General features: G+C 43.9%; 1 protein-coding gene across 10 annotated transcripts in view; it reads right to left on the reverse strand.

Annotated features, from left to right (window-relative positions):
* Positions 1-17,791, reverse strand: part of LOC147619245 (3-phosphoinositide-dependent protein kinase 1-like) — a 55,376-nt gene extending 37,585 nt beyond the window's left edge. For 5 of the 10 annotated variants that reach the window (XM_086772904.1, XM_086772901.1, XM_086772899.1 and 2 more), the window contains exons 1-3: positions 17,669-17,791; positions 16,328-16,547; positions 15,982-16,165 (exon numbers count right to left, since the gene is read on the reverse strand). In XM_086772904.1, coding sequence (XP_086629030.1) covers positions 15,982-16,165; positions 16,328-16,407 — 264 coding nt within the window. In that variant the 5' untranslated portion in view covers positions 16,408-16,547; positions 17,669-17,791. Of the gene's footprint in view, positions 1-15,981; positions 16,166-16,327; positions 16,766-17,349 lie in introns of all 10 variants that reach the window. The other 5 variants (XM_086772905.1, XM_086772902.1, XM_086772897.1 and 2 more) reach the window with 2 other exon arrangements.
* Between the last annotated feature and the right edge of the window lie 7,395 nt (positions 17,792-25,186).

Raw genomic sequence — 25,186 nt, forward strand, 5'->3', positions numbered from 1 at the left:
GATGCCTAAGCAAAATGTTATCTCATGCCCTAAGATATGAAGCAAATGCACGCGAATTCGAGTAGCGCTCCCAGTCTTACTACCATGGCAATATTTGCATTTCCAGTGGTGACTACCCCATGTTCTATACCCACTTTCGGCTTGGACCTCATCCCACCAAGACCACTCCGATGGTTTGGGCCTCTTCGAGCTGGACCCTGCCTAAGCGCTTGAGGCCATGGAAGATGGAGACTACAGTGAAGGAGTAACCATGTTCAACCAAGTGATTGACAATTTAAAGAAAAAAAAAGTTGACAATTTTCAAGAGAAAGGAGAAGACATATAGGATGACTCAAAAAAATTGCTTCTATTAAAATGATGAACATTTCAAAGCGGGGAGTTACAAAAGAGGTCTTCAAATTTCAAAGTGCATTAGGAGGCACTTCCTCTAGTTTTGCCACATTGGGTGGCTCGGGATTGGGGACCTCTACTATAGTGGAAGGAGAAGAAGCTTGGCTTGGCTTGGCTTGTAGTTCCGCCACATGGGAGCTTTTCTCCTACGAACACCTAGCGGACGTCCACAATATAAATCCGGAGTGAATGTAGTGGGATGGCACCGACATCATTTGGCACGCAAGCCGCCCCTGTGACCACCTGTAATGGCGTCATGGGCAGCATGCAGAAGAGCTGCCCTGAATGACTTCATGACACATAGTCGGCCTTTGTAGAAAAGCCAACCATCGCGTATCAGAAAATGGCATGGTCCTGTGGCATCCAATGCCTGTTCCCACCGAGTACCGAATTCCTCGGAATCCGCGTACGTGTGCTTCATGTCCTCTAGTCCTGTACCAACAAGGTCAAGTCTAGTGGTTTGAATCGTAGACACTTGTCCCTTCCTGCTCAAAGCATCGGCCACTGGATTGGCCTTTCCTGGAAGGTACTCAATCATACCACCGAACTGCTGGAATATCTGACTCCAGCGGTGTTGTCGATCACTCCATTGTGCACTTGGCATCGTCTGAATCCAGCGCAATGCTTGATGGTCAATGCGAACCTCGAAGTCACGGCCATACAAGAAATGTTTCCAATGTTTCAAGGCCTGTATTACTGCTAGGAGTTCACGATCATAGACTGAGTAGTTCTTCTCGGCGGGCAATAACTTACAAGACATGTAAGCTACTGGATGACCATTTTGTTGTAATACACCTCCAATTGCGATGTTACTCGCATCGGTGATCACCTGAAATGGTTCATCCCACGAGGCAAGTACTAAACAAGGCGCTTCTGACAAAGCCACCTTGAGGTTCTCGAATGCCTCCAACGCTCGTGGAGTCATTCGAATCTTTTGCCTTCTTGTTTTCACTCCCATTGGCAAATCGATGAGATCTGCGGAGAGATCAGAAAACTTGTCGATGTGGGTGGAATATGCCTGGCATATACCCACAAATGATCTAATGTCATAAGCTGTCTGAGGTACTTCCCAGTTAACAATCTCGGCCACTTTAGCTCATTGCTTTCCAGCAACTTAAGGACTTTCTCCACATCAATGTCATGCTGCTCAACTGTAGCTGAAAATATGAGTATGTCGTCCAGAAATATGAACACATACTTTCCAATCAAATCCCGGAAAATACACATCATCATGCGGTTAAATGTAGCTGGGGCGTTCGTCAAACCAAATGGCATGACCACAAATTCATAGTGAGCTCGTTCTGTACGGAAGGCTGTCTTGGGGATGTCCCCCTCTACAATCCGTACCTGGTGGTACCCACTCTTTAAATCCAGTTTTGAGAACACCTTTGCTCCATTCAGCCTCTCGAGAATATAGTCAATTCGAGGCATCGGAAATCTGCTCTTGATAGTTAGCTTGTTCAGTGCACGATAATCGACACACAACCGGGAAGACCTATCTTTCTTCTTGACAAATAAGATCGGTGCTGCAAATGGCGACACGCTGGGACGGATGAAGCCAGCTTGCAACAATTCTTGGAGTTGGCGGCCCAACTCCGACTCCATTGCCTTAGAAAGGCGATACGGAAACTTGCTCGGGGCTTCCGAGCCTCGGAGGAGGTCAATCCTGTGATCCTCCGGTCTGGACGGGGGGAGCTGGGGAGGGAGGCTGTCCCGAAGAAAAATCTTCTGGAGCTTTTCATGGAGAACTGAGTACTTCTCGGAAGCACTGGCCACCGTCTAGGCTGTCTGGATGTAAATCATCGCACACTGTGCACCTTTCCTGACTGCTCGCTTAGCCTGCAAAGTGGCTTATGAGCGGAAAGTTCGGAATACCTGGCTCACACTTAATGGTCACTGGGGTGTTTGACACATTCCGATTGATCTGGAACGTGTGCTTGTCCCACTTGACATCATGAAGAAACTTGTGAAACCACTGGATACCCAAAATTATGTCTGCTCCTACAAGAGGGGCAACCATAAAGTCACGCACAAACTCTATGCCCTGAATCACTAACTTAGCACCTAGAGCTTCATATTTGACGCTCGTTGTCATACCTGTGCTAAAACCCTCAACCTGTTTGTCCACCGAAGTCAGCTCGAAACGGGCACGCCTAGCGGCCTGTTCCGTGACCACATCCTCCGTGCTACCGCTGTCAAACAAGACGACGACTCTCTGGCCACCTATGTAGCCAAAGGACTTGAGCCCTGGTCATGGGCGCCCTTCTGCTTATCTTCGAGCTCCCGGCTAATAATTGCTCCAACTGAAGCACCGGGGTTTGAAGAACTAGGGTTAGCTGCTGGGGTCTGTGTGGGAGCTGAGCTCACCACGGAAGCTGTGGAGACGGCAGCAGCCTTTGGAGGCTTCTTCAGACAATCCCGAGAAGTATGTCCTTTTGTATGACAAAAGGATATACTTCTTCGGACAATCCCGAGCAGTATGTCCTTTTGTATGACAAAAGAAACATCTACCCTCCTCCTTGTATTGAGAAAGCTCCTCAGCACTCAACTTGCCACCTGTCTTGCCTGCCTCCGCTTTCTGGTCTGGAGTAAGCTTAGACGCATTGTTCGAGTTCTTGGAGCCAGAGGCTCCCGGGCTCTGTCCTGGGGAAGACCCCGTCTGGTTCTGGTTTTTGCCCCCGGAGGCGTTAGCCCTTGGAGAAGCCGACTGGAAAGTCTTGGGCTTGCCACCATTGTGTTTCATTTCTGCACTCTGCGCAAGCGAGAGTGCGTCCTCAAAGGTGGCTGGCCTAAACATACGCACCTCCCATTGGATTTGCGTGTCCAGGCCATACAAAAACTGCCCTTTCTTGTCCGTATTAGATAAGCCTTATTGCAGACATAAGGTCGAAATTTTATTGGCAAACTGAAGGACTGGTTGCGCGTTCTGACGCGCTCCCCTGAACTCGTCTTCGAGTCGCTCAAGGTAGTGGGGCGGTAGAAACCGCTGCTTAAGGTCGCAGACGAACTCGTCCCACACATAAGCTGCCATACCTGCTCTGGTGTGGGCATGAGCCCACTGAGTCCACCAAGGAATGGCCTCACCTTCCAAGTACCAACTGGCTAAGATCACTTTGTCAGTATCTGTTTTTCTAACTGCGGCAAAGTAAGCTTCAAATTGATGTAACCATGAATAAAGAGTTGTGGGATCGAGTTTACCATTATACTTACTGAAATTCATTTTCTCGGGAAAATGATTCGAGGACGCCGCCGATGTCAATCTGGCGTCCAAAGCTCTGAGGTAACGCTCGTGTTCCACATGTCGCATGGCGTCGTCTTCCCGTTGTCGGATCTCCAATGCACGCATCTGCAACTCAAGCAAGGAGCTTGGCTGCGGCTGTGACCCCGCGAGAGGGTCCCTGTGACGAGGATCTGGTATATGGGATACGGAAGGAGAGGGAGGAGGAGATGGAAAACGCGATGCTGGAGAGCGGGTACGCTCCTCCAGAGCCAAGATTTGCGCCTTCTGCTCATCCAACTTGGCGGTCTGTTCTGCGATTGCTCGCATCATCTGCTGGAACATGTGACACTCAAGCCTAGTGCCCTAGTTGGGCTGCCTAGTGCACTTTGGTCCCATGGTTCTTGGTCTCTCTCGTCGTCGAAGCTCGCCATAGCAAGAAAATGCAATTCCTTTCCGGAACGCAATCTGACCATCCACTATCTGTGTGGTAAACTTCCGGAGGCTTCTGGAGGCTAAAAACCAACCGTCCTTCGAGGAGGGACAGGAGTCACTCCGAAAGGGGTAGTCCACCGGCGTCTAAAAACCAACCACACAAGCAAGAAAAAATTTTGGTTTCTTTGCTGAATCTTACTTGAAGTAGGCTCTGATACCACTGTAATATGCGGAAGCTTCGGAGAAGACTCGGTAACTTCAAAACTCAGAATTCAGCACTCTTATCGCGACGGAAATTAACACACAAACTAAAAGGAGATGTGCAGAAAATAGAGAGAGAGAGGGAGAGATGGAGAGGACACAGTATTGGGTCCCAATTACCCTCTGTAGGGCCCCCACCACAGATGGTGTATTTGCTTTATTAGAATGATGAGAAATCTGAAAGAAAATACAGCAACCTTGGACCTTTTCTTGGCTAGAAAATCCTGCCCTTGACCTTCAGTTCTCCACCCCTTTGCTTAGCAATTCCCTCGGCTTGTCTAGCCCTTGATTTGCTTGAGCTCTTGGTGAATAATGAGATGATTGATTGGGATTATGGACACTTCTATTTATACTACCCCATCAGGAGCAGTCGGCCGGTTCATTTTACCTCCAAGACTGGATTTAATAATATAAAATGCTGAAAATGCCTTGCTTTCACACTGGACTGTCCTGGCTGCCTCTGTGGGCTGCTGTCCAGTCCAACGCAGGCTGCTGGGCAACGCCTGGGCACTGGCCGCCTGCAGTCCAGGCTGCCCTAAGGGCTAGCCAACTGGCTGGGCTGGCCCAAGAGCCAGTCGACTGCTTGGCCAAGCCCTCTTGGGCTGGCCGACAACCTGCCCAGCCCCTCCTTGGGCTGGCCGACAGCCTGCCCAGCCCTTCCTTGGGCTGGTGGGCATGTCTTGGGGCTGCTTGGCCCCATTTTTGGGTGGCCCATAGCCTTCCCTGTGTCCAAATCTGCTGCACCTACATCTACACAGCTGTCTGATATCTGGTGGCAGACCAAACATACAGAACAACTGACATCATTCCACAGGGAGACTCACAGCGCGGACTGGCACTGTTTCATGTGCAGGACAGTGCACAACTCACCTTGGACTCATGTGCAGGACAATGCACACCTGACCTCGGACGACTGAGATGGATCCCTGGCTGACTCGTCCCGGACTGGGCTCACATGGGACCAGTTCACCATCCCAAGTCCTGCACCTTCTATACAAAAATGTCTACGTGGCATCCAAGTGCGGGATGCACGTGTTGGGTATAAAGTCCCAATTTCGCCTCCGGACCTTGATCATCGCGTAGCTCTTTTCGAGAGCTTCGCGGCCATATATTTACTTGTACATTTGGCCCCCATTTGGGCCTTGTAACGGCATTCTTTGTATTTGGTCCGCCAGGCGCCCCATAAGTTGGGCGCCCGCCCATACCCTTGTATCACTATAAATACGAGGTCTCCCTTGAGCCTCATCAAGACATCAAGATATTCTTGAGCATTGTGTGAGTTCTCTCTCTCTCTCACTCTTCTCTATCTCCTCTGCACTTCCTTGGCTGCAAGCTCTTGTGTTTGAGTCATTCTCCTCCAACAACTCGTATCAGAGCTATGGAGGGAAGCTGTATGCAGAAGCTATGGAGTTAGAGGTGTCTTCCACCACTTGACTACGGGATCGTCTGCGTTTTTCGCATCAAACACCTCCCTTCTATCATCAAGATGGTGCGTTTTTTTTTTAGAGTGCTGCTCTCTTTCTTTTTAACGCAGGAGACTCTTTTGTGGTTTTTTCTTGCTCTTCCCCTCTCCTGCGTTTTCTGCTCCACCCCTGCTGCCCTTCTGCTGCGTTTTCTTCTCCCTTGCTGCCCCCTTTGCTGCGTTTCTGCTGCTGCGCTGTTGCAATCAGCAGCGTTTGCTGCCTTGTTCTCTCCTTGCTGTACGGCTGCCATCAGCAGCAGCAGCCAACGCTGCTGCCAGCAGCCCCACGACCACCAGCAGCAGCTAGGGCTGCAGCCAGCAGCCCCACGACCACCAGCAGCAGCCAACGCTGCAGCCAGCAGCCCCAAGGCCACCAGCAAGCAGTCCGGGCTGCAGCCAGCAGCCTCACGGCCACTAGCAGCAGCCGACGTTGCCTCCAGCAGACAGGATCTACGAGCAACCCCCAAAAGACAGCAACATACTGCCCCTCGGGTTTACATCGACATCCGGTGATACTCTTCCGCCGTCTCCTTCACTTGAAGTTGTTTCATCAATCTACGAGCATCCTACAGTCAACCCATATCTGGTACATAACATCTTGCTATTGCTTACTTTCTGAAGTGTCAGTTTGATAAGTCATGGCGTCTACAAGTGATCTTAAGGGTCTACTAGAGATTAAGAAGTTTGCAGGCACTGGGTTTGATCTTTGGAAGGTGAGGATTCAGAATATCCTCTATCTGCGGGAATGTGATACTGCACTTGAGCAGTTCAAACCCGCTGCCATGACAGATGATGAATGGGGAATCCTGAACAGAAAGGCCGTTGCCTATCTCCAGATGGCTGTTGCTGATGAGGTTCTTGTAGACCTCAAAGGGCTGACAACAGCCTATGCCGTCTGGGAGAAGCTGAGAAGCACCTATGAGATCACCACGCCAGTGAACCAGGTACATCTCATCAGGAAACTCATGAATATGCAACTTGATGATTCTAAGAATGCAGTAGAGCATATTACTGCTTTCACAGGGGTGCTTAATCAGATGCAGGATTCTGGATTGCCTGTTTTTGATGATAAGTTAAAAGCTATCTTTTTGCTCACTACTTTGCCTGACTCTTGGGAGACACTTGTGGTGTCACTTGGGACAAATCCCAACCTAACTTTTGATGGAGTCAGGGGTGCTATTCTCAATGAAGATATCCGGAGGAAGACCTCAGAGACTAGCGGTTCTGCAAATGTCTCACGAGGGAGGACGTTTGAAAACCAGTCTCCTGTCTGTGGGCCAGCTTGATGCCTTGGGATACACGGCCATATTTGGAAATGGCACATGGAAATTGACCAAAGGCACAAGGCTGATTTCAAAAGGATGCAAGAAAGGAACATTATATAGCCTTCATGGTCAGGCTTTGTCTGGTAAGTTTATTGCTTTTGCAGAGGTACGCTCCCACATGGAGCTTTGGCATAAGAGACTTGGCCACATGAGCCATAAGGGTCTCTCCATTTTGTCCTCCTTGAACAAGTTTGATGCAAAAGGAAGCAAGCTTGATTTTTGTAATGATTGCTTGTATGGGAAACAGAATAGGAGTTCTTACTCCTCTCGTGCCTCTCGCAAGGCTGAAAAGTTGGACTTGGTCCACTCTGACATATGCAGCATGCCCATTAAATCTAAAGGTGGTTCAAAGTACTTTGTGTCTTTTGTGGATGATCACTCACGAAAAGTATGGATCACTTTGTTGAAATCTAAGGATGATGCTTTTGCTGCATTTCAAAAGTTTTATGCATTTGTTCATACTCAAACAGGAGTGAAGATTAAATGCTTACGCACTGACAATGGGGGTGAGTTTGTTAGTACTAAATTTCAGAAATTTTGTGATGATAATGGCATTAAGAGGGAACTTACACCCCCTTATAGCCCCTCTTCAAATGGTGTGGCTGAAAGGTATAATCGTACACTGTGTGAAAGAATTCGATGCATGCTGTCCACAGCTAATCTCTCTCAGGATTTTTGGGGAGAAGCCTTGAAAACCGCAGTTCATGTTTGCAATCGATCTCCACACACAGCTTTGAAAGGTGGAATCCCTGAGGAGGTTTGGTCTGGCAAACCGTCCTCATATGACCACTTACGCATCTTTGGTTGTGATGCATATGTGCATATCCGCAAGGAAGACCGGAACAAGCTTGATGCTAAGTCCGAGAAGGGCACCTTCGTTGGCTACGGTGATGAAGGTGAGATGGGCTACCGTGTGTGGTTGCCATCAACCAACAAAGTGGTTCGCAGCCGGGATGTTGTATTTTATGAGGCAAAGCTGCTCCGTAATGTTTGTGCCTCTCATGGTGATCAGAAAAAGGTCAAATTTCAGCAAGGGCAGCCACCCATTGATGCTGAAAATGAGCCCCAGGATGCTTCACAAAGGGCTGAACATAATGAGTCCGTGATATTTGAGCCAGAAGAGGTTGGACAGCCGCTTCATGCTCCTGGAGGTGTAGGGTAGCAACCCCTATATGCTGAAAATCAGGCTGTTCGTGAAAACCCGCAGCCTTTTGATGCTGAAATTATGATTCCTCCCGATATTGACCCCCAACCAGCCAATGATCATTGGGTACGGAGGTCTACTCGTTTTCGGAGGGAACCTCAGCGTTTTGATCCCTCTTTGCAACATGTTTTGCTTACAGATGAGGGTGAGCCTCTTACTTTCAAAGAGGCTAAGTCTTGTGAACTCCGAAACAAGTGGGAGCATGCTATGCAGGAGGAGATTAAGTCTCTACATGCAAATGACACTTGGGACTTGGTTGAGTTGCCCAAAGGAAGGAAGGCTATTCCTAACAAGTGGGTGTACAAAGTCAAGACAGTTGACGGCCAGCCTAATATAAAGCCCGCCTTGTTGCTAAGGGCTATGCTCAGAAGGAAGGGATTGATTTTCAGGAGGTCTTCTCTCCTGTGGTCAAAATGACCACCCTTCGTGTTTTGTTTGCTCTCACTGCTGTTTTGGATTTAGAACTGTATCAGATGGATGTAAAGACAGCTTTCTTACATGGTGATTTAGATGAAGAGCTGTATATGAAGCAGCCTGAAGGCTTTGTCATTCCTGGCAAAGAAAATCTGGTTTGTAAGCTGAAGCGTAGTCTCTATGGGCTGAAACAAGCCTCGAGGCAGTGGTACAAAAAGTTTGATGCTTTCATGCTTAACCAAAAGTTTAATCGTAGCCATGCAGATCATTGCTTGTATACTAAAACTGATGCAGATGGCAGCCCAGTGATACTTGTGCTGTATGTTGATGACATGCTTCTTGCCGGGAAGAATAAGAGCATTTTGGAAGCTCTTAAGGACCAGCTGAAGTCAGCTTTTGCTATGAAGGACTTGGGTTCAGCTGAACATATTTTGGGTCTTCGGATTAGACGGGACAGAGCACAGAAGTTGCTTTTCCTCACGCAGGAGAAGTATATCCAGAAAGTCCTTGATAGATTTAACATGGCTGATTCTAAGCCTTTGGGTGCTCCACTGCAGCCCTATGTTAAACTATCCAAGGATGATTGCCCAAAAGATGATGATGCAGCCAGTACTATGCGTGGGATCCCTTATGCTTCTGCTTGTGGATCTCTTATGTATGCTATGGTTGCTACACGGCCAGACATTGCTCATTCAGTGGGAGTAGTCAGTCGTTTTATGTCCAACCCGGGCAAAGCACATTGGGATGCTATAAAGTCTATTTTGAGGTACTTGAAGGGGACACAGAAGAAATGCCTTATGTATGGTAAAGGTCCACTTGAGGTGCAGGGTTATTGTGATTCAGACATGGCAGGTGATTCTGATACCCGCAAGTCTACTAGTGGGTACATCTATACTCTTGCAGGTGGTGCTGTTTCTTGGTGCTCTAGACTCCAGAGGATAGTAGCACTTTCTACTACTGAGGCCGAGTACATCTCCGTCACAGAGGCTTCTAAGGAGGCCATTTGGTTAGCACGCCTTGTCACAGAGTTTGGATTGCCAGAGAGGGCTCCGGTCCTTGGTTGTGATAGCCAGAGTGCCATATACCTGGCTAAGAATGCCATGTTTCATGCTCGTACCAAACACATTGATGTACGGTGCCACTTCATCAGACAGGTGCTAGATGATGGCTTGGTCAGTTTGGTCAAGATTGGCACTCATGAGAACCCTGCAGATGCTCTCACCAAAAGTTTGCCAAATGCACAGCTTGATATGTGTCTACAGCGGGTGGGAGTTACATAGCTTAGAGGAGCTTCACTGGCCCTTTAAGTGGGAGGTTGTTGGGTATAAAGTCCCAGTTTCGCCTCCGGACCTTGATCATCGCTTAGCTCCATTCGAGAGCTTCGCGGCCATATATTTACTTGTACATTTGGCCCCCATTTGGGCCTTGTAACGGCATTCTTTGTATTTGGTCCGCCGGGCGCTCCATAAGTTGGGCGCCCGCCCATACCCTTGTATCACTATAAATACGAGGTCTCCCTTGAGCCTCATCAAGACATCAAGATATTCTTGAGCATTGTGTGAGTTCTCTCTCTCTCTCACTCTTCTCTATCTCCTCTGCACTTCCTTGGCTGCAAGCTCTTGTGTTTGAGTCATTCTCCTCCAACAGCACGTGACACAAATAGCATCATTCCCATGCTGCTGGGATCGAGGCAAGTCCATAATAAAATCCATAGTAATACTTTCCCAAGGTTGCAAGGGAATAGGCAATGGCTGAAGCAAACCTGGAGGTTTTTGCCTGTCAAATTTCACCTTTTGGCAAGTAATACATGCACGTACATAAGCCTCAATGTCTTTACGCATGCTTGGCCAAAAGAAATCTCTCTCAATCATGCGTGTAGTGGGCATGATACCTCTATGACCTGCATAAGGTGAAGCGTGACATTCCTCCATAACCTTTGGACGCAAATCCTTCACCACACATAGGCAATTATCCTTCATAAGATAATCCTCGTTAATAACATAAGAGACATGTGAGTGACCAGCCATCAAATCAGTCCATATATGGCAAAAATCAGCATCCAAATGATACAAATCACACATAGCAGATAAGTCCCCATGAGAGGCCACTGAGACTGCAGCCACATAAGGCCTCCAGGATAATGCATCTGCCACCACATTTTTCTTTCCTGGAGTATGCACAATCTGAAAATGAAACATGGAAAGAAAGTTTGCCATTCTCATCTGCTTCTTCGAAAGCTTTGTTTGTTTGAGATAGAAAATATCTCAAGCTTTGATGATCTGTCTTGACTACAAATTCAACCCCAAGAAGATAATGTTTCCATATCTTTAAGGCATGAATTAAGGCCAAGAGCTCTTTCTCATAGATATCCATATGAAGCTCAGCATCATGCAAACGACGGCTCTCGTATGCAACTGTATGCCCTTCTTGATTTAGGACAGCTCCTATACAATCGCCACAAGCATCACATTCTACTACAAATGATTTTTGCAAGTCAGGAACAATTAATACGAGTCCACATATGATAGCATGCTTGAGCTGCAAGAAAGCATCCTGTTCTTTTGAAGTCCATTTGAAAGTGGTTTTCTTCTTTGTGAGATCATGTAGAGGGGTGGCTATCATAGCAAAATGCCTTATGAAATGCCTATAATATGAACATAATCCCAGAAAACTACGTACTTGATGTACGTTTTGCAGTTCTGGCCAATTCCGAATGGTCTCTATCTTTGCAGGATCCATTGTTACTCCATCCTTGGATACAATGTAACCCAAATAATGTATCTCTGAAAGGAAGAACTCACTTTTCTTGGCATTAATGAAAAGTTTATGCTTCCGCAACTCTTCGAACACTGTGACCAAATGAGTTCTATGTTCCTACTCATTCTTGGAGAAAACCAAGATATCATCAAAGAATACTCCTATGAATTTGCGATGGGATCGGAATATCCTATCCATCATACGATTAAATGTGGCAGGAGCATTGGTGAGACCAAAAGGCATTACCAAAAATTCATATAATCCAAAGGCTGTCCTGAATGCAGTTTTATGGACATCTTGTGGCACCACTCGTATTTGGTGATAACCACTCTTCAAATCAAGTCGGCTTGTTAAAGCTGTATAGTCCACACACATGCGGAATGAGCCGTCTTTCTTTTGAACAAGAAGCACAGGAGAGCAATAAGGTGAGGAACTAGGCTGAACCAAACCTTTCTCTAAAAGCTCATTTACCTGCTTCATGATCTCTTCTTGTTGTGCGGCACTCACACGGTATGCGGGTTTGTTAGGTGGAGAACTACCTGGCACAAGATCTATGCGATGATCCTCGAGCCTTTGGGGAGGTCATTCACCTGGCAATGCATCTATGCGATGATCCTCGAGCCTTTGGGGAGGTCATTCACCTGGCAATGCATCAGCCAAACAGTCGTTGAATGCATGAAGAAAATTCAGCCTATCATAAGTCATAGCATCCACATTTTGATGACTTGGTACAATGCTATCACGAACAAAAACCAAGTACGCAGAAAGACTCTTTTTCATTGCTTTATTAATTTGGATGTGAGATACAAGTGGGATGGAATCCCCTTCTTTGCCAGTATCAATGAAATGCATGCGGCCTTTATGCATAAAAGAAATCATGTTGGTCTTGTACTCTTTGCGGGGCTCAAGCCTATGATGCCATGGCTTGCCCAATAATACATCACATCCATTTAATGGTGCAACAAAGAAATGTTCATTATAAAGGTAGCCCTGGATATGTATGCGCAACTTCCCTATCAATGAGGTAACCTGCACCTCTTTACCAACAAAAGCAACTTCGGCTTCAATCTGAGGTCCCATGTTCTCAACCTCAATACCCAAAGCAGCTTCCGCTTCAATCTGCGGCCGCTTGGTGGTGCAATCGCCTGAGAGCCAACGATGAGGAGATGATCGCTGGCTCTATGCCTTTACGGGTGGGGATGGTTGCTTTCTTTTGTACAGATTGGAGAGGAATTGCACGACCACAGCTGGCCGGCTCCCCAAGGTTGCATGGGGGCGGCCAGTTTCATGGTGTGGTGTGGGTAGGTGGCCATGCACCCACACACACACACTTAAGGGGCTAAGTGTGGCTCCCCACCTTGGCCCATATGTGGGCATAGTAACCAGAAACGGCGTTTCCGCCCTCTGGAAACGGTTTGGCCGTTTCTGAAAACGGCAGACCGGCGGAAACGCCGTTTCCGTACATTTTTTTTTGGCAGCCGGCATGTCGGTTATTTTGTAGTTTTTGAACCATTTAATTTTGAAAATTGGCAGTGCCACAGTGGGCACCTCTGACTCCCAAGTTTGATGATCATTGCTGATATGTATGATGTATTATGATCACAATTTGCAGCTCGCTATGTATGCTTCAGCCTTCAACCTTCAGTTTTTTATGGTTCACATGAATTTGCCGCGACATCATACATGTCCATTATCTACATTCTGTTAAGTGTTATGATTCTAATGTCCACTTGAGTCTTTGATGTGTCTTGTTTGAGGTCTCTATGCATGTTTTTTGCATCTCTTGACATAAGTTTATTTAATAGGATGTCTCTATGCATGTTTTTTACATGTCTAAAATAAATTCAAAAGAAACTCCGTTTCTTGCCGTTTCCGACCTCGCGGAAACTCGGAAATACCGTTTCCAACCCGGTCCGAACCGACCGTTTCTGCCGGTCCAGGTTACTATGTATGCCCACTTTTAAATGAATGTGAACTTATCACCTTATAAAATGAAAGGTTAGAAATAAAGCTATTAAACCAACAAGTGCAATACACTTACCACCTGTTCACATGCAACAAAACTCGTCAGAAGACAGAGCAAACTTCACGACTCACTGGCAGGCGTCCCCGCTCAGTAAGTGGCACGTCAAAACAGGCAAACACAAAAATACAAGTCATGCAAAAACAGTTTCAAACATGCAAAACATGAGTGCATGTGCAAATAGTATCATGGACATATCTCCCGTTCATGGAACAAGTACAAAACATCTGTCGGCACAAAAATGGCACGACAGAAAACATAAATCCTGGTCTTCCTATGGAGTGACAGTCCCATAGGTAAAACACGATTCCAGGCACGAGCCTCCCTATGGAGTGATAGTCCCATAGGCAAGACACGGCACAAATACTGGCTCTTCCATGGCGTGACAATCCCATGGATAGAACACAATCCACGTCATACATGGGTGGCACCAGTCTGGCTCCCGTCCATACGACACCATCCTGCTAACACACGGGTGGCACCAGTCTGGCTCCCGTCCATGTTAAGCAAAAAATACTCGCCTCTTCACATGAGACACCGGCCTGGCCTCAAGTGAACGAGACACAAAACTAGAGGTGGACCAAATGGTCGGCCAATTGGTGACACTAACAGTTTGAGGCGTTCGATTTCCTGATCGAGGCGTACGATTGCCTGATCGAGGCGTCCACAAAATATATATATATATATATATATATACGCCTCTAACAGTTCGAGGCGTTCGATCGGGCAATCAAACGCCTTGAACTGTTAGAGGCGCGTGTGTGTGTGTGTATATATATATATGTATAATTTTTATTTTTATTTTTTTTGTGACGCCTCAATCAGGCAATCGTACGCCTCGATCGGGCAATCGAACGCCTCGAACTGTTAGAGGCGTGCCTCGTAACAACTATGGTGGCAAGTGGTCAGTTCTTTATCTGCAATGGATTGTTGTTCTGAAATGAGAAGGTTTGTGACGGGTCATCACCAGATAACGCTGAGATTAGGAAAAGGATCCTCTATGAACATCATGATGCTCCCTTGCTCCTAATTTAGAAAGCTAAGCAGGGGTTGTCGCAAGACAATGATCCTTACATGGGTTGTTCCCCAGGTTCTATACGAATTCATTTCAGTAGTCTACTCAAGTTTTAAACTTGGCCACCATTGGCAAGCTTTGTACATAAAGCTGTTGGCTTCCTGTTAATGCAACACCGTAGTTAAATTGGGTATCTTCCGTTGCTATTTCTTCTCTATCTTACACCTCCATTTTAGACTTGCATAGGCAAAGTTGGATCAATAAGAAAATGCCTGCATGTGAGAGCTTACTACTATGAATTTCTAAACTTACTTCTTCTTTTTTGTGGAGGGAGGGAGGGGGTTTGGGTTTGGGTTTTAACTTTTGTTACAAATTAAAAAAATGTAGTTCTATGACAAAGACATTAGGGTTACGCACAGTCCCTACAAAAAACAAGCCCCTCCAACCTCTTGATAAAATCAGCCACCTCATCAATATAAAGCCCAAAAAGGTTCTTATATAACGGACAGCCCTGCTTAACTCCAATGCTGACTTCCTTCATGGAAGTCCCCTGAGGAGATGTAACATACCCAGCATCCTGCTTGTTGCAGCCAAGATCAGCTCATCTACAAGAAGTTGAGCTCTTGGAGTGAATCGAAAAGCTTTTTTACTTGCCAAAACCCTTGCGTACGTGGTGTATAAGGGTATTTATAGGTATCCAAAGTGGAATAGTTACGACTAAACTTAATCAGGTCTGAAGCAAAGCTGTCCTCCATACAGAAACCTCCATACAAAAATGCTCACCATAGACTCAAGTGCTGAGGCGTAGGTGTCACTTATAGTATCTCCTAATATGGAGTTTCCGAATGGAATCTCACATTACCAAGTAAACAAAGAACATATCAAAGTTCCGATGCCTACAAGATCTAGTGACGGCTAGTTAGGGACCTCAATGAAGAAGTGGGGCAGAGATGCCACCCGTCAGCTAGCAATAGGGTAAAGGTTCTTGAAATGTTAGTGCCAAACGGGTGGCCTGGGTGCCAAGTTCGGGTATTTTTCTGCTGCGTATTTGATTCATGCTAAGCTTGGAAAAAATACTTGGCCTTGTGGATGTCTTCAGCCAGCAGACCATCGTCTGGGGAAGGAGACAAGTTGGATCAGATCATGTGCTACAGAACTTTCAAGACCTGACTCACGGCAGCGCAAATAAAAAGGGAGAACTTTGAGGAAATGAGAAAACGAAGCAGATGGAAGGGGTAGCACTAGCTAGTGATTGCAAACAGAAACCTTCTACTCCGTGTAACAGCCATTTGAAGCAGTCACTCAGCTTCTAGGATACAAAACTATAATGGATCAGACATGTATGTGATACCGTTACACTCAATCAAAATAGCAGACTTTTTACTCCATAATAACAGAAATGTTGAGCAGCTCAAAAAAAGGAAGGTTGAAGAAAGCAACTCTATCTTGTAAAAGCATCCATCTAGTTGGGTAAGCACCTTTGAATAGGAGCCCAATCCTAACAATTTCCCATACACAAAGTCTTTAGCAGTAAACGGTTCTTGTGGAGCCCTGAAAGAAGGCCTCTGAGAAGACTGCTGAGAAAGTCGGCCTTGATATTCTGATGCCCCTTGCCCATCTGTTTCTAGATGAGAGTTGTTGAGAGGCGTCTCATATGAAGCCCTACAGTCCAATATTTAAGTTAATCTCTAGGGATTACCATAATTAAACATCATAATGATGAAAAATATGGAAAAAAAACTTTGCCACGAGTTCATACACTGAATCTAACATACCAGAAAACATTCACTAGCCTAACATCCCATAAGATTTATAACAACTCGCCTTTGCTCTGTTAGTGATCCCTGCGATGCCCTGAAGGAATGCAATGAAGACGACGCATTACATTGCTCTTCAGCCTCCATTCTACCTAGCAAGTCTCTCCTCAAAAAAGTACTTCAAAACCTTGTCTGCGTTACTTTAAGCTTCTCGCTTTGTCCCGGGCAAACGGTCGAGTTGATGTCATCTTCTTGCACTTTGCAACCGTTTTTCTCATCATGAACACCTGAGCATGAACCAAATAATGGCAGAATTGAATCAATTCTTCTCATTTCACTTGCCCGAAACTGCTTGTTGCTGTCTACAAGTGAAAGGTGTATTTTGAGTTTTATATAATGCATGATGGAGGAGTATGGAAAGGCCTCAGGCTGGTGTATAATTGATGCCGTAGACTGGAGTCAGAAGAATTGACTGGCTGCTAATTGATGTGACGGGCTTTTGCTTCTGAATCATACACATCAGCAGGTCATGAACGGATTGTGATGATGCTGCAAACATCAAATAAAGCTGCCTGATTGTGCGGTGCTGATCCCCCTCCAATGACCCATAACCATGACAGAATAGATATACCCCTCACCCTTGGACTCTCCGGAATCACGATATAAAGTGGCTGGCGACTATAAATATTGAAAAACCATTGCCTATGACACACATACATACACAGCATGTCACACAAACCCTGCCCACGGCTCGCTCGACTACTTCCAGTTGTAAAAGACGGGACCGCTCGTCGACGAGAGACCATCTTCAAAAAATGAATAATATTTACGATACACACTCGGCGTGCGCACTGCGCACACGTGTGTGTGTGTGTGTGTGTGTGTGTGTGTGTGTGACATATACATATACTGTGTGTGTATATATGTATATGTAAATATACACATACATGTGTGTGTGTGCACGCAGAGCATGTGTATATGTATATGGACACATACACATACATGTGAGTGCATGCAGAGCATGTGCGTCGTAAATAAAATTCATTTTTTTTTTCAGATGGTCAAGCTATTATCATTTTTCTAACTCACCCGAAAGAGCTTCTTTTCTTGTGCCTGCAAGATGAGAAGTGTGCGTTAAACTCTGCAAAATGCATGATGAACATGAGCCACACTTTGTCGCTGTGCCCCAAAGAGGTGGAATCGATAAGCGAGATTGAAGAAGGGTAGGGTCACACGGGCATTGCGCTTCGGTCGTACCGAGCACTGAGAGCGCACCCCAGGGCAGCAGAGAAATGAAAAAAGAACAGCTCTTCCTCTTCCTAGAGTCTGTGGAATTGACGAGAGAGTAGGAATGGCGCAAGGGGCAGGGTCACATGCGCGCTGCTCAGCACATTTAAGAAAGAAATACCTTGCGGGATTTGTTGGCGATGGCCTGCCAGATCTGCTTCTCTGAGGATAATTTAAATATGGATAAAACGATAGACTTTTTCACGCAACATCTCTCTCGAAAGTAACATAAATAATGCTATCATTATATATTTCAAGATATTTAAAATCATTATATATTTATCACATAGATTATCATTATATACTTCAAGATATTTAAAATCATTATGATAACATGCTATTTACATGTGATACAGTCACTCGATGAAATATTGATATTGTTATAGTTATACCTAGATGAATCCAAGAACATGCCCAAATCCACCTTATAATAAGAAAGTGCAATTTATAACCTCATGGTAGTCATCCACAAGACAATAAACCATCAACTCCATCATGCATAGTATGGACTAGATACTGTGTCATCCCCACTAACGTCATCAATGCCCAATAGTGGGTGTAGAACTTGGTATCAATATATGCTCCCACACACACACACACACACAACATACATTCATACAAAGGTCTGTGTAGTGAGTTTCTGTGTGTAAGAGCTCCGGAGATACAAGGCAAACTCGGCTATAATGAAGCCTAGCACCAAGGATCATAACAAATAGAAAGAATAATTACAACAAAAAGGTAGTTGATAGGTAATTATATTTATTATTCATATATATGTATTACCAATTATTATATTAATATCTATCAATGTAATAAATAAGGTTACGATTGCTAGTTTAAAAGAATTATATCATTTATAATTATATCGTATTATAATAGATGATGATATGTAACATGATAAGTATTGTAATTCTATAAATAGTGTTATCTATATAGTAATAATAATTAATAGATTGTAATTATCAATAATATGTTGCATTAGTAATGCAAGTAACAAACCTTATTGCTTTTTTAGATTGAAAAGAAGAAAACATGAGCATAAGGTTGTAATATTTTGATTATATCTTCCAATAAAAACTTGTGTACCACTATGTCTTTCTCTACCTGAATGTCGAGGGATCAGTTTTGGTAATCTCATTGGTTTCTCATATGGTCTCTTGCTTTTATGCGATACACACTTGGGAGTTCACCACCACCCATCAAAGTTGATCATGCATACTCAACCTTCTTCATATCAATGCCTCCCCCGAATCCCTCCACTCACTTCCATTTTCATGAATCAACACAAACTCCACCCATCGAAGGTAATTATACATAGTCAACCTTCTACATGTTAGTGCCATATATCAATGTCGTTCCTAATGCCTCCCCCGAATCCCTCCACTCGCTTCTATTTTCATGAAGCGACACAAACTAGTGGAAACTAATGGAATTATGGCACATCATCTAGCTCTAGTACTAATCTCGTGTGGCCCAGGATTTATCAAATCATGGTTGCAAACTACGAACATATTCACTAAGTCAAATACAAAATTAATGTTAAATTTGCAATCACAAAATTAAGTTGGCCACTAGCTACTTAATTTTATCTTTTAGAGACATTTTGCACCTTCGTGGCTATAACAAGAAGTTCTCTAGTTACAATACTTGTTGTTAGGACTTCGGGCTTCTCAACATCACCTGTGCCTACAATTGTTATGACCATGCCTCAATATCTTCCCCCAAAGGTCTTGTGGAGTATTTGGATAAACAAGAATTTGTGCGTTTTTTCAAGGCAAGCAGACTGATTCAATGCTTATACTAAAGATGCTTTTGAATGTGCAGATGAGAGCAGCCCTCAAAACCACAAGAGCCAAGCTATTTGCAGATATTGCTGAAATTGAAGCCAATCAATTGGGCAAGATAGACACTAATGCAAGCCTATCTACCAAGAAAGTTGATGCTGAGATGTTATGGCTCACCCAAACCCCCCTTGAAACACATCCAACAAGAAGATTACCCACTTATATACATGGCCATAAGTGTTCACACTCACTTAAACTGTGGTTGACCGGGCACTTTAGGTTCATAAGAGGCCTAATGCTATTACAATGACTACTCTCATAATATATCCACGAAGTACATCACTTGAGACTTCATCCTAACATACTACCACACGCTCTTGAAGCGACAATTGCCATAAATATTCCGTCAGACCATTACGCGTGCCCATCAAAGTTGTAGACTTGGACACCACTGGTTCATATCTTGAATGTATGACCTTTTGGTGTATCTACCTTGACTCCTTGATGTAAGATAATGGCGGTAGCTCTTGTTAACCCTAGGAATAGGTTAACATTTCCCCCTTCCTAATGCCGATTGTGTCCTCGTGATCGTTGTTGAAAACCTTTGTGTGGGGAGAATTGACAAGCTTTGTTGATGGCTTCTGATGTTGGGTGACATTCAATGGTCCTTGTTCCTCCGGAAGAAATAAGAAATGCTAGTCAGTAAATGACAAGGTTAGAGATTAGCGAAAATTCCTAACGGGTTGGGGGGGTGGGGGTTTTGCGAGTAATTGCATTTTTATATTTTTATGAGAATTTTTTTTGGATATATTTTTTGCTCACACTATTTTTGGCAATCATAAGCAAAGTTACATGTTATTTGTGTTAGTTAGGAAACTAAGAGATGTTAATAATGAGACGAGAGAAAGGATTCGAAGGAACGTAGATAAAATCATCAAAACGAGATTATGATTCTCAGTTTCTCATCTCATTGAAGCGACATTCATCATTGAAGAATTTGGTCGTTGATGATGTCCCTTTTTGTGATAGGATTCTTGTCGAATGTTGTTGAGTAAGACTTGTTCCCTGGATGCTTTTTCCCTGGATGCTTTTTCCCATGTGTTTTTTATGCTTTTATGTATATTTAAGTGCTCTATGAAGCAGGTAAACATGAAGTACAATGAGTCAATTTGACTCTTATTCAGCTACTGCTTTTTGTGAAGTAGCCACTTGTTCATGAGACATGAAAGAATTACATCGAATTACGAGGTTAGTATAGATATCTTCACTAAGGATTAGAGATTAATGTGTTGTGAAGACTCTAGTTTTGTTTGGAGAGGGTTGCAATTCGAAGGAAAATTTTAGGCGATGGGTTGTACTCATTGACTAGGCTTTCGCCCACCATGGTCCCCCCATCCAGAGATGTACCTAAAAAGTTATCTCGATGATGAGGTTTTGTGCAAATGTTATCCAGTGCATGAGTATGAATATGTACTTATCATGAAGCAACTGCTAAATTAACTTAGTCAAAAGAATAGTAAGCTATAAGCTTAACAAAAATGTATTGGCTCTAGTGAAAGTTGTGGGGAGTTTCTTATGATATTTTACCCTTTTTAGGTAGATCATTTGTGTGACTCTCGTGTTTGTGTCTTTTTCTTTCTTTTTGATGATGGAAAGAGTGTTAGTAAAGTGAGCAATAACAACACTAGAGTGATGTGGGGAATTAGTAGAGGAATTAGTTTGTGCGGTGAAGCAACAGACTGTAGGTCACAACATGAAAGCTTAACATGTGAAAGCTTAAAGCGTGAAGTGTTAGGGTGTGAGATGTTAATACGTGAAGTATTAATTCGTGAAGTGTTAAGGCGTGAAGGCTTAAAGCATGAAGTATTAGGGCATGACATGTTAATTCGTGAAGTGTTAAGGCATGAAGACTTAAAGCGTGAAGCGTTTTTTTGCATTAAATTAAAATTTGTTAGCGAGCAATAAGTTCTTGTGGCTACTCTCCTTTTTGAGAGAATAGGTTCTTATACGTGTAGCTTTTGCACTTATGCTTCTCATCTAGAGGGGTAAAAAGAGAATTGTGAGTTTGTCCTTAATGCACTCATAAGTCTCCGTTTTGCAAACGTGTGAATTGATTCTTAAATTTGTGGTTCAAGTGTTGTCGAGGCGGTAGGTACACCACCATTAGGGTTGACTGAACAAGCAAGTTCTTGTCTATGTGTTATATGCACGAGAGGGGTTGACTGAACAAGCAAGTTCTTGTCTATGTGTTATATGCACGAGAGGGGTTGACTGGCTTGCTTGGTTTTGTGCGGGCCTCCATTCTTGTCAAACTTTAGGTGAAGGTGTTGGTGAAGCGTTCCTCTCTTTGTTAGATCTTGGCAACTATATGATGGGATTACCATCATAATACCCTTGTTCCTTAAGCACGTGCACAGGCATCCATCTTTGATGAACATTATGAATTGGTGGTTGATGCTTTTGGTGTTAAGGTTTTTTTCTTTGTGCAGGCTTAGGGGACTTTTTGATGCACTTGGGAATGCTTGTGCTTGCAGTAATCATTTTGGTACCCACACTTGTTGAGATGCTGAAGTTCTTTAAGGACCTCGCATAGGCTTTTGTGGATGGTGTTGTGGAGTACTTTTATTCTTCCTTGTCCTTTGAGTGTTGCATTGAGGAAGAGACTTTGATGATGGAGGCACCCAAACTGGATTCGTGCCTTTGTAGTAGCCTTGGGCTACAAGTAGCTGCTTCTTCACCCACATTTTGATACCATTAAGATACCTTGATTTTGGTTGTCGTGGTGGAGTGTTCTTTTTGGTTGAAGTGGAAGGTTTGGAGCCCTCCTTCACATTGGTTGGCACTAGGGTTGCGGGTTTAAGACTCATGGGTGTTGATGAGGCTGGAGTCTCTTGTGTGAAGTGACTTTCAATGATGAGGCTTTTGAGCATGCAGCCCACTCTTTTGGGAAGGTTGGTCGATGAGGAGTTGTCGAGGTCGAGGCTTTTCCTTTGAGGTCCTTTTTAGAGATAGATGATCGCGCTTAGGGGACTTCTTTAGGAATAGCTATTGAGTGTGAGGTTTTGGCATTAGACTTTGTTGGTGAGGATGGAGTTGAAGAGGTAGATGCTTTATCGGAGTCGGTTCATTGATGCGAAAGGTTGGTCGATGAGGAGTTATCGAGGTCGAGGCTTTTCCTAGCTATTGAGTGCGAGGTTTTGGCATTGGACTTTGTTGGTGAGGATGGAGTTGAAGGGGTAGATGCTTTATTAGAGTCGGTCATTGATATAGAAGGCAGGTCTTTATGTAGGGGGGCTTCCAAGGAAGAGGTTTGTAGCTTTTTGTGTTCAGCATCATAGAAATCCATTAGGATTGGATCCTCTTCTGTGCAGTATGGTATTGTCAACTTTGTGTCGTTGACCATCATGATGATGACTTGATCGCTAGTAAAGCACATTGGTACTTGGGCAGTGATAGTTCATTTATACCCCAAGATCACATCTGCTTCCAACACGTACTCAACCACAAAAAACTTAAAAGTAAGGGGGTTGATTCTATATAAATTGTTTGTTCAAAGTACCCCAAACATGGCATGTTCAAGTCTTGTGTGAATGGAATTCTATTAGGATGAGCCGTGTGTGCTTGGATTGTGTTAATTGTATTGGAAAGTTCTAATCCAACCATAATTCTTGGGATATTCTGAGTAAGATATGTTGGAAGTTCTAGCTCCTCCAATCTCCCTCCCATAATAGCAATTTCACAAATGCCTACATGAGTATTTAAGGTGAATGTTTGCACGAATTCGTCAATTAAATACAACGATGACATCATACTCAAGGGAATCTGGGGTAACATGAAATCTAAATTCTACATTTCCACTGATTATTTGAGTAGCATAGCTAAAGCAACCTGGAACTTCAATGTTTTGTCCATTGGCACCTCTGGCAAGACCATCATCTTTAGGGATGATTTTAGGTTGTCCCAATGACACCCAAGTGTCTATTGTCATGATGTTATGACTAGCACGAGGACTAATCAATACGCATTTGCGCTTAACATCATTGTAAATAGGAAAATCTAACCATACCATGATAGAATCTTCAAGTGGAACCATGGATTTTTCAGTTTTTGTTTCAGCTTCAGATCTCGTTTCGGTTTCATACTCCCATTCACTTTCATCCTCTTCCGATCTCTCAGCTTTTTCAAGGGTGCCCAATGTGTACAATGGTACACTTGGTCCTTTGACAACTTTAACTAAGGTATGTTTAGAAACTTGCATCCTGTTCTATGTTCTCTTGATGTCTTGGTATAGCTTATGTTTAGCCTTTAAAGGTGTAAGTACTGATGCTATGCTGGCTCAAATGAGGATTTGAGAGATTGCTTAAATTTCATAAGGGATTCATCGAATTCCTCACGTGCTTTTTCAACTGCATTATTCATGCAATCCTTCTTTGATGACTCTTCTTGGCTTGATGAGTTCATCTCGATAGAGAGTACGCCTTCCTCTTGGAAGGGGAAGCGATACTCCTCCAGTTTTTGTATTTTGGTTATTTTTTTAGGTTTGACATTATGAGGTTCAATCACAACCGATAATCGTGTGTGACACTCAACAATGCTAAGCATGCTCTCATAAGCTTGCCTTTTACATTTTGCATATGTCATGTGATAATAATTTTCAAGTTGGTGTGGTTGGGCAGGTTTAGTTTCTTGATTGGTTTGTGAGGTGCACTGAGTGAAGAGTTAGAACTTGTTTCATCCTCACTTATTGACATACTAGAACTTGTGTCATCTTTTAACTTTCCTTGGATCGTCAAGTTTTCATTATGTTTTCCCATGTTACGAGAACAAATTTTCTTTCAGGCTTTTATGTTCTCTATCAAACCTGTGGGTTTTGTGGTTTGAGGGGTAGCCTTTGAGGTGAATGCTTGTGCATCATGTGTAGATTTTGGTTCTTTTGGGATTAGAACCACAGGTCCCTTTCCCTTGTCCTTTATTTCAACTGTGGTTTCTACAGTTTGTTGGTCCTTGTTTTTCTTGGGTTTAGAAGGTTTTGCTTCCTCTTTTGGTTTCTGTTTTAAAACATGCTCTTCTACCCATTTTGAAGTGTGTTCTTTTGCATTCTTTTTTATTGTTTCTCATGCCTTAGCTTGCAAGCGTGTAAGCACATTCATGGGTACTGTGGATAATTGCCCATTTTTCACACTCAAGATGTTAAGAGTTGTATTACGTGAGATAGGTTGCAGTGAAGTGACTTGTCTTGGGCAATCTTAGAATATGTGATCAATGCCACATCGTTCACATATGAAGTGTCAGTGACTGTGGGCATGGAAGTATTTGAAACTGTGCATTCTGCCACTTTGTGCGGTCTACGATAATAGAAACATTGAAGCAATTTCAAACCTTTGCACTATTTATATTTGGGGCATGGGAGATTAAGGTTTTGAGGTAATTGTAGGTGAATTAGGACAGTGCGGTGTGTCGTGACCAAGGGTTTTGCAATATATGTAGTACAAAAAGATAGGCATATTGTACGCACATTGGGGATTGGGATGGATGTTAGCGATGGCAATGAACACAAGGCATTTCGCCCATCACTTTGAGAGGCATTACGGATGTTTGGTTTTGAGGGGGCTCATTCTCTCTTGGAGATTCAAGTTTAGAGCTTTTAAGCAAAGTTGTGTAAAATTCAGGGAATGAGAATTCAGAGATCAAATTTTCCTTAGCCATTACTTCATTGGGTTTAGATGAGGAACATCTCATATCATGATCATTCTTTATTGGGTTTAGATGAGGAACATCTCATATCATGATCATTCTTTATCCTTAGCCATTACTTCATTGGGTTTAGATGAGGAACATCTCATATCATGATCATT

This window comes from Cibotium barometz, chromosome 33 (genome assembly GCF_041138505.1).
Source record: "Cibotium barometz isolate CiBa-2024 chromosome 33, ASM4113850v1, whole genome shotgun sequence".
NCBI classification, from domain to species: Eukaryota; Viridiplantae; Streptophyta; class Polypodiopsida; order Cyatheales; family Cibotiaceae; genus Cibotium; species Cibotium barometz.